This window comes from Saccopteryx leptura, chromosome 6 (genome assembly GCF_036850995.1).
Source record: "Saccopteryx leptura isolate mSacLep1 chromosome 6, mSacLep1_pri_phased_curated, whole genome shotgun sequence".
NCBI lineage: Eukaryota > Metazoa > Chordata > Mammalia > Chiroptera > Emballonuridae > Saccopteryx > Saccopteryx leptura.
In genome coordinates this window covers 35,179,298-35,196,428 of record NC_089508.1, presented here as the reverse complement: position 1 = coordinate 35,196,428, position 17,131 = coordinate 35,179,298, and the positions used below count along the sequence as shown (strand labels likewise).

General features: G+C 37.6%; 1 protein-coding gene across 4 annotated transcripts in view; it reads left to right on the top strand.

Moving 5' to 3' along the window:
- The window catches only part of FUT8 (fucosyltransferase 8), a 236,677-nt gene extending 222,554 nt beyond the window's left edge, over positions 1 to 14,123 (top strand). For 3 of the 4 annotated variants that reach the window (XM_066342033.1, XM_066342032.1, XM_066342034.1), the window contains 3 exons: positions 1,343 to 1,519; positions 6,645 to 6,795; positions 12,321 to 14,122. In XM_066342033.1, coding sequence (XP_066198130.1) covers positions 1,343 to 1,519; positions 6,645 to 6,795; positions 12,321 to 12,638 — 646 coding nt within the window. In that variant the 3' untranslated portion in view covers positions 12,639 to 14,122. Of the gene's footprint in view, positions 1 to 1,342; positions 1,520 to 6,644; positions 6,796 to 12,320 lie in introns of all 4 variants that reach the window. The other variant, XM_066342035.1, reaches the window with a different exon arrangement.
- Positions 14,124 to 17,131: the final 3,008 nt, after the last annotated feature.

Genomic DNA, 17,131 nt, shown 5'->3' with positions numbered 1-17,131 from the left:
ATTTACATCTGGGCTGTTGTCTGGAATACAAAGGAAGAAGAGCCATGGAGAGATGTCAGAGTAACTTCACTGAAACCAAATCCTCTCTTCCAGATTCATAATAAAAAGGTGGCCTTTGCTTGACCTAAAGGGAAACAAGTCTACCTTTTCTTTTTCCCACATACAAATAGTGGTTTAATCATTTGGGGAAGGAGGGATACAGAAAGGGCAAATTTCTGGAGAGTAGTAATTTATAAAAACAGGCAGTGATTACTCTTGTTCTTATTGTCATTAAAATCTCTTTGAAAGCATTAAGATGGGAGGAGACTACTGTGGGAGTCAGTGCCTTCTTCAATGCATAACAGTGAAAAACCTCTATGTCCCCAATTTTACAATTTTGGAGCTTTTCTTAAATAGGACAGATGAGATAGATCATTATCTGCTTGTGTTTAATAGAGTGAAAAATGGAGAAAGGAAACTCACTGTGCACACAACAAAGGGGCAGGAATGACTCCCCAAATTTAAAGATAGTAAGAACCCTTAAAAGGTTTGCCTGCTTTGTGCTGTAGGAACAATGCATACAAGGTCTGTGTTTTCTTTGGGCAACTTTAAATTCTACAAATGGGCAGTTACAGAGTGACCACCAGGGTAAAAGGAAGAGAAAGAAAACTTGGCATTAAAATGTTATAAGCAATAAATACTGCTCACAAAAATTAGGGGATATTTCAAAATGAATTTAAAGCAATAAAAAAGAGCATTTGATTTTTTTTTATTATTAAACAAGAATATCAGAAAAGCAGATGACAAGTCAAAGAAAGTTGTTTGATTATGCAAATAAGATGCAAAACCAACTTTTGTTTCATTGGTGAAAATGCACTGTACAAAAGGCTCAAAGTACTGGAGTATCTGCATGTTCCCTGATCCCCTAATTTTTGTGAACAGTGTATTTAACATTCTATATTAACAACTGTGAATCTTGATATCATTGGTTGTCAAAAATCTTTAAAATCATATTCAGTTTTTTCGAAGGCTTGGTGATATTTTGCTTCCTAGTATGAAATATAACTGTGGAATCTCCACTGTGTTCCTGATATGCCAATGACTTTCTCTGAAAGAAAGCATTCTTTAAAGGCTTTACTCATTTCTAACTCTCTTTGTGTTAACGTACAAATATATTTAGGATATATGTGTTTGAATTTTAAAATTATTTGTTTACTTTTTAATGGCAAAAAATGAAAGAAAATTTGGTTTTAAAATGTTCATGTTGCCACCATGAATAGGGGTGTACAGTTGAGTGCCCTGAGAGCACCCAGGAGGTCAGAACATCACCAGAAGAGCCTGACTTTGTCCCTGTGCCCCCCAGGGTCCATGTCAGACGCACAGACAAGGTGGGGACAGAAGCTGCCTTCCATCCCATTGAGGAGTACATGGTGCACGTGGAAGAACATTTTCAGCTTCTCGCTCGCAGGATGGAAGTGGATAAAAAAAGAGTATATTTGGCCACGGATGACCCTTCTTTATTAAAAGAGGCAAAAACAAAGTAAGTTAGATTCTAGAGTGGGACTCTTTTCAGTTGAAAGGAATCCTTAATTCCCATGACTTATGATTCTTTTTATAATATTATTACTGACTGTTGGGGTTTTTTAATTCAAACAACTGTGTACTTGTGTAACTTGTTAATATAATCAAAGCAATTGTGAGGTGCTGGCAAAGTGTACATTTCTCTTTTCTTGGCTTGTGGGCAGCTCCTATCTTTCTGTCTGCTCACATGACCTTTGTGTGCTTAGAAGAAAGAGCAAACTTTCTGTTGTCTCTTCTTGTAAAGTCACTAATTCCATTATGAGAACCCCACCCTCATGCCCTTAATTAACCCTAATTTACCTTTCAAAGTCTCTATCTTCAAATACATTCACATTGGGGCTTAAACTTGAATTCTGGGGGGACACAAACATTCAGTCCATAACACTAACCAACTATACAGGCCTGTTAGCAATAAAACATACCAGGTTCCTGCCCTTTTGCTCTCGTCTCTTCACTAACAATTATAGGCAACTAAAAACATACAGAAGATAAGTGTTCATCTTACAAAAATTTCAGGAATTTGGAAGTTATATTAAAGAAATGTAAAGAATCAAAAGATAAGTTTTGTAAGTACAGGAAAAGGACTACTAGTAACTTTCATTTATTGACCCTACCTCTATTTCATGCACTATTAAGTGCTGGGTATCTATAATAAGCAGGACACTCTCTGCTCTCAAGTAGTGCTATTATAGAATTAGCATCAGGTGTTATGAAAACACATAAACCACTGATCCTAATTGGGAATTTATCATAGGATCTGGATGAACCTGGAGTTAGTCTTTGTTTACTACAGATAAAGAAAGGATGACTTAAATATATGTGAAAGTAGGGAATGGGGGAGAAGAAAACTGCAGTCTTAGCTCTGCTTAGATGCCATCTATTCTAGAAATCATTCCCAATGCTTAAGTGTCCCTCCTCTGTGCACTGCTGTTGGTGTTAGCACTTGCTTATTTCTGTCCCCTTTACTAGGTTTTGAGCACTTATTCACAGTACTCAGCTCTAGTGCCCAGTAAATACTGAATTATGTTTACTTCAGTCCCATCAGTGTGACAAGCATTTTATTAATCACTTAAACTATTTGTCTAAATTTATGATTATTTGCTGGTCCCTTTTTTATGGCACAAATGGAGGTTGGACAAAAAAAAAACAAAAACAAATTTAGAATGAAGACTATAATGCAGGTGTTTCTCCAAATCATTGTACAATTTAAATCATCTTTCTACCTCCTAAGAATTCAAATTAATCTGATAATAAATTGCTCTTTTTCTTAAGTCTCTATTGAATACACACACATGCATAGTTATAAATAAGAACAAAGAAATTCACCAGCTAAGTATAAGCCAAGTTATATAGTTATAATTCTTGACCTAAGAGTTAGGGTTTAATGAACATTTGAGCACAAAACACAATAAAAAATTTTCACAAGTACTTTTCCAGTTTGATATCTAGACCTATTAAATAAAAGTCGAAATTACTCACCATGCTCTTTCATTTTAAAATACCAGACTGAATTTGTAGTTTGGTTAAAGAAAATATTAAAATATTAATTTTATCTCCTCTTTTATTCTTGAATGTATTATGATTTTTTCCCCTTTTTTTCTTTTTTCCTTGATTAGCAAAATAATTCATGCTCATTATACAATATGGAAGTTGGTAAGTATACAAGCAAGGGAAAAATTACCCACAGTCCTATTACTCAGTGGCAGTAACTTTCTTAATTTTGACATATTCCCTTCAATCATTTAAATAGTTATACATATTAGTAGTTTATCATATTCTATAAATTTGAACTCTTTTTTGATTGATGCAACAATAGATCTATTTTGCTAGGTCACTAAAAACACCATTATAAAATCTTTCTTAATAACTACATAGCCACTATATGAATATTTCATTGCTTATTTGACCGTTCTCCTAATATTGGATAATTGGGTTATTTGTGGTTGTTTCATCTTATAAATGGTGCTACGATATGTGCCTAAAATGATCCCATTGTTTTTTTAAGCTATATTTCTGTTAGATAAAACTATCTGAGGTTCAAACAGCTCTGATCCATAACACGGAGTTCTAGTTTACACCGCACAACCCTTGTAGTGCAGTTGGCAGTACCTGGATTATGGGAATAGTAAAACTTGAATCTTTTTTGTGCTCAGCAGCTAGTAACTCCTTTCCCCATTGTAGTCCAGGCAGCAGTTTCCTTCATATTTTATTATGAATGGAGTAGCCTTTTATGCATATTTTTTTCTCTTTGAAAATCCTTTAATGTTCATTTTCTGAGCCATGAAGAGGAGGAGTATTTCCCTCAGTCTGGAGAAAGACTGAAGAAAAGAAAGTTTGATGCTAGTTTATAACTTCAAGTTAGTTTCTTGTGGGTGATAAAAAAAATAATTTCTCATACGGTAGAAGAAGAAAACCTTTTTTTTATCAATGCCAATCTCTGCAACTTCACAATGGAAGATTCCTCTGCTGGCATACTTGTGGACGAAAGACAAGCAAGAAGCATGTTTGTACAGAAAGTTCCATGCTCATTATTGGAGGTGCAGACTCTCCCTCTCCCACTATTCCCTTTGTTTCTTTGTTTTGTCCACCCTTGGTATCTCTCATCAAGTGGTCTTTTGCGTGTGGAAATAAGGCCTGAAGAGCGTAGGTGCCCTTTTGACTTGGTTCCAGGTAGGGGCCTTTAAATGAAGAAGAGCATATGTATCCCTTCTCAGTAAAAGAAAGGATCACTCTTTGTTTCACTGAGCACCCAAGCCATGCTGACAAAATCAGTCTTTACTCAAGGATAAAGCTTTTGCTAGTGTGTTTTAGCAATTCTCCCTCTCATCTACCCTCCAGCCCTTTCATATTTATGTATTGCTGTTTTTGTCCCATGCCTGGACATGCAGGTTTGCAGGAATCACATTAAAAGTCTTTTTGATTGTTTTCTTTTTAGAACAAATGTGACATTTCCGTCATCTCCCTGATTTGGAGCTGAGGAGGGCAAAATGTCAAAAATAATGAGGCCAAGTGGATCTGAATACCAGAATTGGAACTGAATACCAATCTGAAACAGTGCTCAGAGACTTCACCTTCACGGTCATTTTAGAGGCAATGAGAGAGAGCTCAGCAGTGGCTGGGAAATGAAGGGAAATCTGAAGCAGCTGTTAGGGGACTAGGTAAAAGCCCCAGATGCAGATAGCAGTCACTTGCTCGTGTATTTTTTTCTCATAGCATTGTGCGGGATATAGATGCTGCGATGCAGAGAAAAATAAGGAGTAGTCCCAATTTGGGGGAAATACTGTGTGAGAGACAGATCAGTAAACTGACTCGTAACAAATTCTTGCTTATCCTCTATTATACCCCAGATGCTCTTCTGGGTTCTGAGAATAATAGAGTGAACAAAGCAGATGAAATGCCTCCTCAGTTAGGGATGAAGGAGGTGGGGAATGAATGGATGCAGGTAGGAAATAAACAGTAAATATATCTTATGTCAAATGATAATAAGAGCCATGGAGAAAAATTAAGCAGGTAAAAGGGATATGGATTGCCAGAGTTCTTACTAATAAGGCTCTATTTGAACAGGGATCTAAAAGGAAGTAAGGAATAAAACCAGATGGATGTCCGGGGGAAAATGTTTAACAGTCACAAGCGATATTTATTGAGCATTTGCTACATGTCAGATACTCTTCTGAGTAGTTTATATTGTTAAATATATTTAGTGCATATGAAATTATAAAATAAGGATAATTATTATCTCCTTTTCATGTAACTTCCTAGACTTTGCATTTTAACTCTGAAGATCTACCACATGCACTGAGAAAATTAACTCACTTTTTACTGGAGTATAATTAAACCTCTAATTCAGAGTAGAATCATTTGAACGTATGGTAGATTTTTTTAAAAAGATATCCTGTTTTAATAGTTTTAAATATCCTATCTCAAGACTACCATAATGTTACTTGGGTGGACATCTACAAGGAATTTGCATTCATAAATACAGTGTGTCCTTAAAGTCATGGTGCACTTTTGACTGGTCACAGGAAAGCAACAAAAGATGATAGAAATGTGAAATCTGCACCAAATAAAAGGAAAACCCTCCCAGTTTCTGTAGGATGATGTGGCAGCATGTGCAGATGATGACGTAACACCGTGTATACAGCAGAGCAGCCCACGGCCATGCCAGTCGAGATGTGGATGGTACAGAGGAAAGTTCAGTGTGTTCTGTGGCTCGCTAAATTCAAATCCGTGACCAAAGTGCAATGTGAATGCCAGTGTGTTTATAACGAAGCACCACCACATAGGAATAACATTACTCAGTGGGATAAGCAGTTGAAGGAAACCAGCAGTTTGGTGGAGAAACCCTGTTCTGGTAGGACATCAGTCAGTGACGAGTCTGTAGAGGTTATACGGGATAGCTACCTAAGGAGCCCTAAAAAATCTGTGCGTGAGCCCACATCGAACTGCATTGAATAGGTATGAAACTGGGAGGGTTTTCCTTTTATTTGGTGCAGATTTCACATTTCTATCGTCTTTTGTTGCTTTCCTGTGACCGGTCAAAAGTGCACCAAGACTTTATGGACACACCATATATTAGAATGGTTTTATATTAGTGTTATTGGTTAAAATGGTGCTTCAAGGGTGATGGTTAGGAGACAAGTCTGAATTATTGCAAATTCTGAATTAAAAATTTAAATGACGTTTAATCATATTTATATTCTAAAGGAAAAGCTCAATGACCAAATATGAAAGCAGCTTGAAAAACCTATTAGCAGTCACTCATTACAAAGAAAATAGGAGCCTCTGTTTTCAACTCTCATGAATTGAGAAGGGACATTTCAGTGTAGCAATGTGTTATTTTATGTGGCATGCCAATGACATTTAACATGCAGAGCACTCCAGAATGGTTTCTGTCCCATTTTTGTGGATTCAAAGATTCTTCATTGACTACTCTCTTGAATGTTATAATTTCAAAGCTCTCTTTACTGTTAGAAAGAGAGGAACTCTTGGTCAAAGGAGCAGGTCTGCCTCCTGCTGATAAGATACTACCTCCTGAGAGAATACTGTGATTTCAGTGACTATTTATAAATGTATTTCTTTTTCAGGTACCCCAGTTATGAATTCATTAGTGACAATTCTATCTCTTGGTCAGCTGGACTACACAATCGATACACAGAAAATTCACTTCGGGGTGTGATTCTGGACATACACTTTCTCTCCCAGGCAGACTTCCTAGTGTGCACTTTTTCATCCCAGGTAAGTAAGAGGACAGTATTTTTAAGTGGACAGTACTTTTGGGTCATATTGGGGTTGGGAAGTTTGTGGGTCTTTTGTGTGTGTTTTAATGTTATGATGGAGGTGCAACTTTCCTAATATTTGGGAATGATCCCTTTTGTAAAAATATTTCCCCCAGAGATAGCTATTAAATGCATTGAATATTTAGTTGTGTGCAAGCAACAGTTGACTACGTCTAACTGAAGGCAGCTACTGGAGTTGTTCAGAGTGCTTGGCTTGTTCGTGGCATTTTCACAAACAGCAAGTAATTAAGCTTAGTTAATACTTTCTGATTCTGTACACAGTCAGTATTTAACCAGAACCCATCCATTTCCAAACATCGATGCACTGATACTGAAAGGCTGAAATGCCCAGCATTTGCCTCACTTTATTGCTTTACAGATAATAAGAAAGAGAAAATGTAATTACTCTTCAAGTCCTATTACATTCCTACCAAGCAAGAAACTGTACATTAAGTTTAAGCAATACTGTCTTATAATCATTCTTTGAGTTTAATTGTTGCAGATAATTATGTGTTATGGGTTTGGTGTAGGTGTTTTTATGAGTAGTCCAAGCAGCCTTATATTTCCCAGTGGGATATCAGCATAGCCATATTTATTGTGGATTATATTCTGCTCTTTCATGTATGTGCATATTATTGGTTAGTTCATTCAACAATCTGTTAAACGACTATTGTGCTCAGAATTATACTAGGTGCGGAGGGGATTTCAAAGGAGATTAAGGTACAGATCTTACCCTAGTCCAGAACCGTGTGAGCAAAATAGTTACATGAAATACCTACCAAGCAATATAAATCATGTAAGAATAATAGATGCCTAAAAGCTTAGGAGAAGTTGAGAAAAGAAAAGGTGAAAATGAAAGCCACATCATTTTCATGAGAATATGCTTCAGAGTTTAAAGAAATGGTGGACAGTTTCTATTATGTGACAGTGCACATTGTCACAGTGGGATGGTGATAAGATTGCTGGAAAGATACCTACTCCAGCAAAGACTGTATGAGTTTCTTCAATATGGAGTAAGAATACAACTTACTACCCAAAAGACAGGTACACAGGACAGCAGTCGCATAGGCAGCAATCCTAGTCAGAAGGGAAAACTTCTTTGGCTTTCAGGTTTCTATGAAGGCATCACTGCTGATGTTTCTCCCTAATTAGAGCCAGGATCCTGATTTGAGAAGCTCTCTTTTTCATTTACAAGACTGAGAGGAAGGTTTACAACTACTTGGTTTCTCTCAACTGTTTTGACAATCTGGCTATGTGCCTCTCTGGTCTATAGGTACAAATAACTAGTAAAAACCTCCACACATTTTTTAATGCATATTGTTAGAACAAATAAATCAAGAGTCACCTCCTCTGTGGGTCTAGACTGTAGGTCTGTCTAGTTTGTTCCTCTCGGCGAGGGTTTCTGAGCCTCAGCACCATTGATGTCTGGGGCCAGATAAATGGTTGTGGGGTACTGTCCTGTGCATTGTAGGATACTTAACCTCATCCCTGGACATTAGTACCCCCACTCAAGTTGTGACAACCAAAAATATCTCCAGACATTACTGAATATCCTGCTGAGGCAAAATCGCTCTTACTGAGAACTACTGCTCTAGTCATAAAGCTCCAAAATTAAATAAATGTATACATGTCTGAACATTGACCAGCTCTACATGCATGCACTGGGACTTACGGGAGGTATTCGATGATCTGCTTTCCTTCTTCCAGCATTAAAATCAACATAGGACAAGACAAAATTGCCTGTTTTCCCCTTCTGACACTTCCCTTTGTGATACCTAAAAACATTCTTGTGCCTGACCTGTGGTGGCACAGTGGATAAAGCGTCGACCTGGAATGCTGAGATTGCCAGTTCAAAAAACCCTGAGCTTGCCCGGTCAAGGCACATATGGGAGTTGAAGCTTCCTGCTCCTCCCCCCTTCTTTCTTTCTTTCTCTCTCTCTCTCTCTCCTCTAAAATGAATAAATAAAAAAAAACTTAAAAACAAACATTCTTGTGACACCCTTCTTTGTCTGATTCCAAATCCACACACAGTATAAGTGGCCTCATGACACTTTGAATCAAATTTTGGAAAGTGTAGTAGGAAAAACCAGATATTACATTCATTCTATTCCAGACAGATGGCTCTGGATTGGTATTTCCATCAAAGTATGGCTCATGAAACAACGGTGGATACTGTTTTCTCGTTGAATTACAAAACAGAGTATTTTACAGGGAAAGTGCATAGTAGTCTTTTTTAGCTTTTTGCATTTAATTGCCCCCTGGTTAATATAGAGAAAATTTTTAATTACTCAGAGTGTTATATATGAATCTTTTTTTTTTTTTTTCAGAGAGAGAGAGAGGGAAAGGGGGAGGGAGGGACAGATAGCCTGGAAGGGAGAGAGATGAGAAGCATCAATTCTTCATTGCTGCATCTTAATTGTTCATTGATTGATTTCTCATATGTGCCTTGACTGCTCCAGCAGAGGCAGTGACCCCTTGCTCAAGCCAGGGACCTTTGGGCTCAAGCCAGCGACCATGGATTCATGTCTATATCCCACGCTCAAGCCGGTGACCTCAAGGTTTTGAACCTGGGTTCTCAGCATCCCAGGCCGAAGCTGTATCCACTGTGCCACTGCCCTGTCTGGTTTATATATGAATTAAGGATTAAATATCCCTTGTGGACTTGCATTTCTACTGCTGGGCAGGTTTTAAGCATGGAACAGTAGTCATTCAACAGATACCATATTTCCCCATATATAAGACACCTTTTTTCAAAATATTTAGGGTCTAAAAACTGGGTGCATCTTATACGGTGGTTGTAGAAGTGTGGCATTTCAAATGCCATAGATGGAACTGAGGATGAGGCAATATATGAAGGCAGTGATTCATCATCAGACACAGATGAGGACAAGCTAATAGATGGGAGTTTTGATAGTGATGAGTTGTATGAATTTTATGATAAGTAAATAACTTGAGTTAATAACTTTATGTAATACATTTTTTTCAAATTTCAGGCCCCAAAATTAAGGTGCATCTTATACATAAGAGCATCTTATACATAGGGAAATACAGTACTTACTGAGTACTTACTATGGGGCAAGCACTACTCTAGGTATTAAATTAAGGCAGTTTAGTCTATGGTTGAGAGCCTGAAAGAGTACTAATTGTAGCTGTGCCTATTTAGTAGCTCGTTTCTTCTTCTTTTTTTAACTTCTTAGAAATTTATTTAATCTTTCTATGGTTTAGTTTCTTCAACTGTTAAATGCAAATAGTGATAGTAGCCACCTCATAGGGTTCTTGTGAGTTTTTGAGTTAAAAGAGAATGCACACAAGCACACTCTTAGAACAGTGCCTGGACCACAATCAGTGCTCGCTCAGCTGCGATCATTATCACTATTATGAGAAGGACAAAGGACCTTACCTTGGTCCACCTCAGTGTCTAAAATATCTACCATTCATTATTTCTTTGGCTTAAGAAAATATATGAGTCATCTAGCAGTCTAACACAGCAACTATTGATACCAAAATATGAACTGATAATTAGGATTATTCCCCCTAAAGAAGGTTCCTAGGGTGTAGAACTGAGGCTAATGTTTTTATAAGAGTAAGATATTTCATGGTGGAGAAGAGGAATACATTAGGGTTCATTGCTACGGTGGGCATTGTGGTCCTCCCAAGGGCAGTCAGTGCAAGGTCATGCTTTTCTTATCAGGAATAGTAGAAGAGTGAGGGGACAGGTGCTGAAAAGACTCAAGTTTGCTCAAGGCTGGCCTTATGTTTTCTCTTTCTGGTGTTACAATCCAAACATGGAGGACAGGCTCTATAAGAGAAAATGTGTTTACCAGTTAACTAGCACACACAGACTACCTGGGTTCAAAACCTGAATCTACCACTTACTGGTGTATCCCTGGGAAAAGTTCTTAATTGATCTTTGACAACTATACAAGTAGCATGGTGGAATTTTATGGGAAATTAAATTAGATGATTCATAAAAACAATATCTGACAGCAAAATTCAGCAAATATTATCCTCTATCATTGTTATTGTCATTTGCTATTGTTATAACTGCTTTGTTTTAATTATTAAGTTTCTTTCTTTCCAGAGTCTCCACTTGATTTTGCTTGTCCTGTGTGGGCCTTTGCCTGAAATCAAATTTCAAGTTTTAAATTTTTTCAGCCTTATTTTGTTGTAGTCTGAGTATTCCACCAGTGTTCTCAATCATACTATGACATTGCCAATATAAAATTAGTTTGTTGATGAAGTAGCAAACTTAAATCAAAAGTCATTATCTTGGTTCTGTGTCTAGTTCTATGTCTATTGGCATAAGGACAATAAAACTTCATTAACTGAGATAACCACAACTAGCGATTTAGGAAAATTTGATCTAAGTTCAATTTTCTGTTCACAATGTATATTGGAAGAATTTTCTCAGCAAAATGAGAGTATTTTCTCTTCTTTCTTCACCTGTTCTTAGAATAGTTTCTGAAACCTATTTATGCTTTAATAAATACATTTATTAACTGAAAATGTTAGCAAATATATTTACTAGCTTAAAATGTTATATCTCCATGACATAGTTATATTTTAACTCAATCACCAAGCATTAAGCACAGGGATTGAAGTTCAGGCTGTGGCATTTCAGCTGCCATCCAGTGGGCATGGTAGGTGTTCTTTGGACAGAGGAATCTTTTAAGTAGCACTAAATGTATCAAGGTAGAGGTATCTTCCCAAAGGCTAGCCCATCTTATTTCAGTCCTAGAATGCTACTAGCTACACAGCACACTTAGAACTCTTTAGGATAGAAATGGTAGATATGTTTTAGCTCACTTGCCAGTGCTAATTGTCACTAATTACAAGAATTTCTATTAAGAGTTCTGAGACCAAGTCCAAATTAGCAGAAAAGAGTATGTATTGATTAACACTGAGTGAAGGAAAGGGAGCTTCAGCATTTTGTAATGTATTTATAATCCTTATACTAAAGCTTAAATTTTCCAAGGGCACAAACTATGTCTTACTCATTTTTGTATCACCTATGCCCAACATGGGGTACTGTGTGGCTCTTAATTAATGTTTATTAAAATTAACTGATTCATATTTTTAAAGTACTTTGCACTGTATACAGGGGTGAAAAAAAGTTGGCTTATTGTGATATACTTTTGAGTTAATAAAGCTATTGCAGTAATCATAACCTGCATGTCTTTTTCCATCCAAGCAACTGTAAAACGACTTTTGCCCACTCTTGTATATTTTTTCCTCCCAGAGATCTTAATTGTAATAATCTTTTATGGTTAAAACTATATATGTATGAGCACAGAGATAAAGAATGGCTTATGCTGTGCCATCGTCTGAGAGCAAATGGAATGAAAACTTAGGACTAGAACCCAACACTTCTCATTCTCTCAGTCCCAGCCCTAGTCTAGTTCTAGACTCTTTGGCCGAGGGCTTTGAGATTGCTGGGAAGGAGATCTGATGTATACTAACAATTTTTTTTAATTCTTTCGCAAGGTCTGTCGAGTTGCTTATGAAATCATGCAAACACTGCATCCTGATGCCTCTGCAAACTTCCATTCTTTGGATGACATCTACTATTTTGGAGGTCAAAATGCCCACAACCAAATTGCCATTTATCCTCACCAACCTCGAACTGCAGATGAAATTCCTATGGAACCTGGAGATATCATTGGTGTGGCTGGAAATCACTGGGACGGCTATTCCAAAGGTGTCAACAGGAAACTGGGAAGGACGGGCTTATATCCCTCCTACAAAGTCCGAGAGAAGATAGAAACCGTCAAGTACCCCACATATCCTGAGGCCGAGAAATGAGGCTGAAAGTGGAGGAGGAGGACAACCAAACTCAGTTCAAACCGTTTGAGCCCAGCAGTAGATGAAAAAGACCCTGACCTAACAACAGCTGGTTAAATGAGTAGACACCTTCAGCACCAGGAGCAGCTGAGAACTGACAGATGCTTTGTTGGTGAAATTCCTCGTTAACAAGGGCTACAATGCCCAGAACCCATGCACAGCCCAATAATGTACTCACATATAACATACAAACAAGTTGTTTTCTACTTTGCCCCTTCTTTCAAAATTATGTCCCCATTAAGAAAACACTGCCACATTGTGTAATTTAAGTGACACAGACATTTTGTGTGAGACTTCAAACATGGTGCCTATATCTGAGAGACCTATGTGACCTAATGAGAAGATCTGAATAGCTCCCTACTGTGGGAGGTTGATTCTTAGCTAGTGGTGGTATTATAACCACTGAATTCACTCCAATCAGCAGATTCAGAATGAGAATGGACGTTTTTGTCTGGAATTTTTTTTTAAGTATATGATAATTGCATCAGTTCACCCACCTCATCTTTAATAAATGAAGGAGTTACATCAAAATAAAATATTCACTCCATTAGGAACTTTTGTAAAAGGATGCCATGAACAGATTCTTTAGTATTCAATGTTTCTGGACATTCTCTTTGATAACAAAAAATAAATTTTAAAAAGAGGAATTTTGTAAAGTTTCTAGAATCTTACATCATTGGATGATGTGGTTAGCTTCATAGTGGGAAAGCTATAGGAAAAGAGGAGTTTTACGATTATTCTGGTTTTTTTCCCTCTTTCTAATCAAATGATTAGCCAGGTCTTAACTCAGAGAGTCATTGTTTCATTTTAACACTGAAAACTGAATTTAGTTGGTAAACATGACAAGGTTGCTAAGAACGCTCGTTGGGGGATTTTATGCTCCTATTTTGGACATTGTGGGGGTTGTTTGTTTGTTTTCATTGAATTAAATGATCATACCACTTGCCCTCAGAGGAACTATCACCTCCATTTCCAAAACGAATAATTTCAGCCTTATGGGTAACCTTTCTTACTGTAGCTATTGTCACTTTTTGTGAGTTGTGTCTTTTTGTTTTATCCAGGAACCAATTTGTGCCCTTTTCTTTTTGAAAGTACCAGGAGTCTGGGGTTGGGAAGCTGGCTCTGTTTCTGAAATACGAGTCTCACAGGATATAGAATTCAGTGAACAAAGGAAAGAAGAACCAGTGTGAGACCCAAAGTGGACCTGGGATTGTCTTTTCAGAATACTTCCTTTTAGTAATTTCTTGTTAGAATCACTTCAGGAGACAAGGCTTTGATGCTCTCTGTGCTTTCTCTCTGAACATCCCTTTCCCCTTGTAAAAGCACTGTCTATTTTCTGTAGCCTGCCTCTTTTAAACAGCTGGCAGGAGTGTTTCATAGCATGTGTTCTACCTTCTAAAGAAAAAAAAAATTTGATCTGCCTGAGAACCACTCTTGGTATTGGGATTGAGTATTAGGAATCTCAGACAGGAAAGCTCTGTCCTTTACATCCTCACCAAATGAAAGTACCTCTATACAAAATCTCTTCACCAAACTTTCCTAAATCCTTTCTCCCTCTCCAGTCAAGTCTTCCAAAGAGCAAAAACTGTAGAGTCAGTAATTTTCAGTGTAGTTTTGGTACAAATAAAAGTTACTTGAAACAGAAATATCCAACTGAGCAGAAGTACTTTTGAATATGAGTTATCCTCTAATTAATTGCTCACTTTTCATCAGAAAATCAGTATCTGTGGTCTACTGGTAATAACTGCTTTGTATTTCTCTGTAGCGTTCCTGTTTTTATTCATTATAAGCATGTTTTTCTTTATTTCATCGAACATAGTTATAATAACTGTTTTTAAAAGATTCTTTTCTGCTAAATCCAACATCTGAATCATCACAGAGTTGGGCTCCATTATTTGTCTTTTCTCTAGAGAAAGAATAATATTTTTCAGGTTCTTCAAATGTTGAGTGATTTTAGATTGTATCCTGAATGTTGTAACTGATTATATTGTTCATTCTTTTGTATTTATTGAAGAGTACTGATTTTTGTTTGTTTGTTTGCAGGCATTTAACTTCACTGGACTCAAAGTGTAAATTTTGTCTTGGGTAGCAGCTCAAATCTCAATCCGTTTCTTTTATCATTAGCTGGAGCCTGCCCCACACATTTATAGTTTAGGGGTCAGCGAGAGATGTGGGTAGAGTTGATGCACAGAATTTAGGGCTCGCTCTCCTGAGATTTCTCCCCTTACTTTCCAGAAGCCTTAGTTGCTCTGATTCTTCAACCAGAAAGACTGCAGTTTTCTATCAACCATAAAAATGAGGACTCACCTTCTGCCTTTCCCTTCTTCCAAGTTTCAACCTCCCTCCAGAATTTACCTACTTTTTTGTTTAGTCGCCAGTGCCTTCAGGTAGTTTTTTGTATTTTGTCAAGAGTTTATAGTTGATATCCATTGGAAGATCTGTTCAGTAGACACTTAAACTCCACCATACATGAAATGAAAGTTGAGGCAGAGACTTAAAATAAAAAAGTGGAGTGGGGAGGAAGGAGCTTAGTCCTATGACAGCCTGGGCTTAAACTCCGCCCTTAATAGCTCAGGAGCCAGTAGCTAAAGCACGAGGGAAAATGAAGAACTAACCAAACTGTTAAACCAGCAGGTGCGAAGGGCTAAGGAATACTGCCGACCACATCTTACAGAAAAGCTTTTCTGAGCCCCGTTTTGCAAATCGTCACATACATGGTGATGATTCCTCATTTACATGCTGCCGTGTTGGAAGGGCTGATGTCCCCTCACCACTGTTTTATTTCCTCCGTGAGGACTTGGTACTTAAAAAGTCTTCATGGTTTTCAGTTGAGTGATTAGTGCTAGATTAGGGAGATTTGGATCTTTTTCTTGTTACAACACCCATCTTTCAAAGAGCCTTACGTAGAACCAAATTATTAGCCTGATTCACTGAATGTGGGAAGCAGGATTCTATGTATTAATGACAAAGCAGTTACAAAAGTGTCTTAGCAAGCAAGGGTTTCCTCGTCCTACCACTCAAGTCTGATGTAGTGTGAGCTGGAGAGTTCATGCCTGTTGCAAAGGGCGCTCAGCCCTAATTCAGTGTCTCTTTGTGTCAAATGTAGGAGAGGAGTTGCTTCCCTTTCTGAGCTTTTGTTTTTTTCTGTTATATAGAGCCCACCCTGTTTCCTGAGTTCTCACTTAAGGAAATTGAGACTTAGCTTCTGAGGGGGTTGGGGGTAAAAGAGAAAAAGTACATTTAAAAATATACCTCATAGAGTGATTATTGTCATCATTATTTAGTTCTGAAAGAGTACAATCACTGTATATTCAATAAGCAAGAAAAGTTTTGGAGTCTGAATGATAGATACTTCTGGAAGAATCTTCTCTGCCTGAATGAGAATATATCTTACTCGAAAGGTAACAGACAAGTCCTTTTTGACCCTAGCTAACGGCCTGATACTTATTTGTGCTTCTGGGAGGCCATGCACTAGCCAGGATGTGGAAGACCCATATGGAATACATGTGTGGTTGGGTTTTGATGAATCTTGGAACTTTGCTGTTACACCTTAATTTATGCCAGAGACAGGCTTTAGGGAGTTTTTAAAACACATTGCCCAGAGAGAAGCACGAAGGAGAATTTGCCTCTGTTCTTATTGGTTCCTGGCGGCAGTCTTCCTCATGAAAACATGGCTGAGTTGTTCCAAGATCCTTGGCAAGGCAAAGGCAGACCTTGGCAAGTTCTTTGGCTTCAGCTGCCATTGACATTATGCATGTTTGAGCACTTGCCCTTTGACAGTGTACTTATTTTTGTTTTTTGGTTTTTTTATACACATCAGAATCTTTGACTCAGTACCTACTCAGCTAGTCAGCCTTGCCATCTTTGGTCCAGTTCAGTTGCCACCTGCTTTCTGCTCTCATCCTTAAGTAAGACAATCTTGATTTTGTATTCTTGCTACCTTTATAGAGTATGATCTCATGTGAATGGTCCCCCTGTTACTATTCCATTCCTCATGCAGTTTCAATCCTTATTACTTAAACAAACTATAATTTTGTCATTGGCATTTTCAAGATATTCCCTTGGACAGTTTTAGATAAGATATTCCTGGACCTATGGTGTAATGAAGCTATGTTACTATATATTCATGGCCATTTAAGCTAAAGATTTCAAAGATTTTTACAAATCAATGTTATTACACTCAAGGGGAGCATAGCTAGGGCATTTTTTTGTGTAAAACAATGCCAAGCTGGACAGAGTCTGTACTTTTTAAAAGTAATGTATTGGCATTGACATTTCAGGTAGAGTTCAGAGCTCCTGCTGACCTCCTGTCATCTGTAACTGTTCTCTCTAACCCCTCCCCCTGAGTCAGTGTCCCATGGAGGCTGTAGTTCCCTAATTACCCGTGTGGGTAGGGAAAAGGCCAGTAACAAAGGAAAAAGTAGCATGTTTGGTCATAACCCAGCTGAGTATGG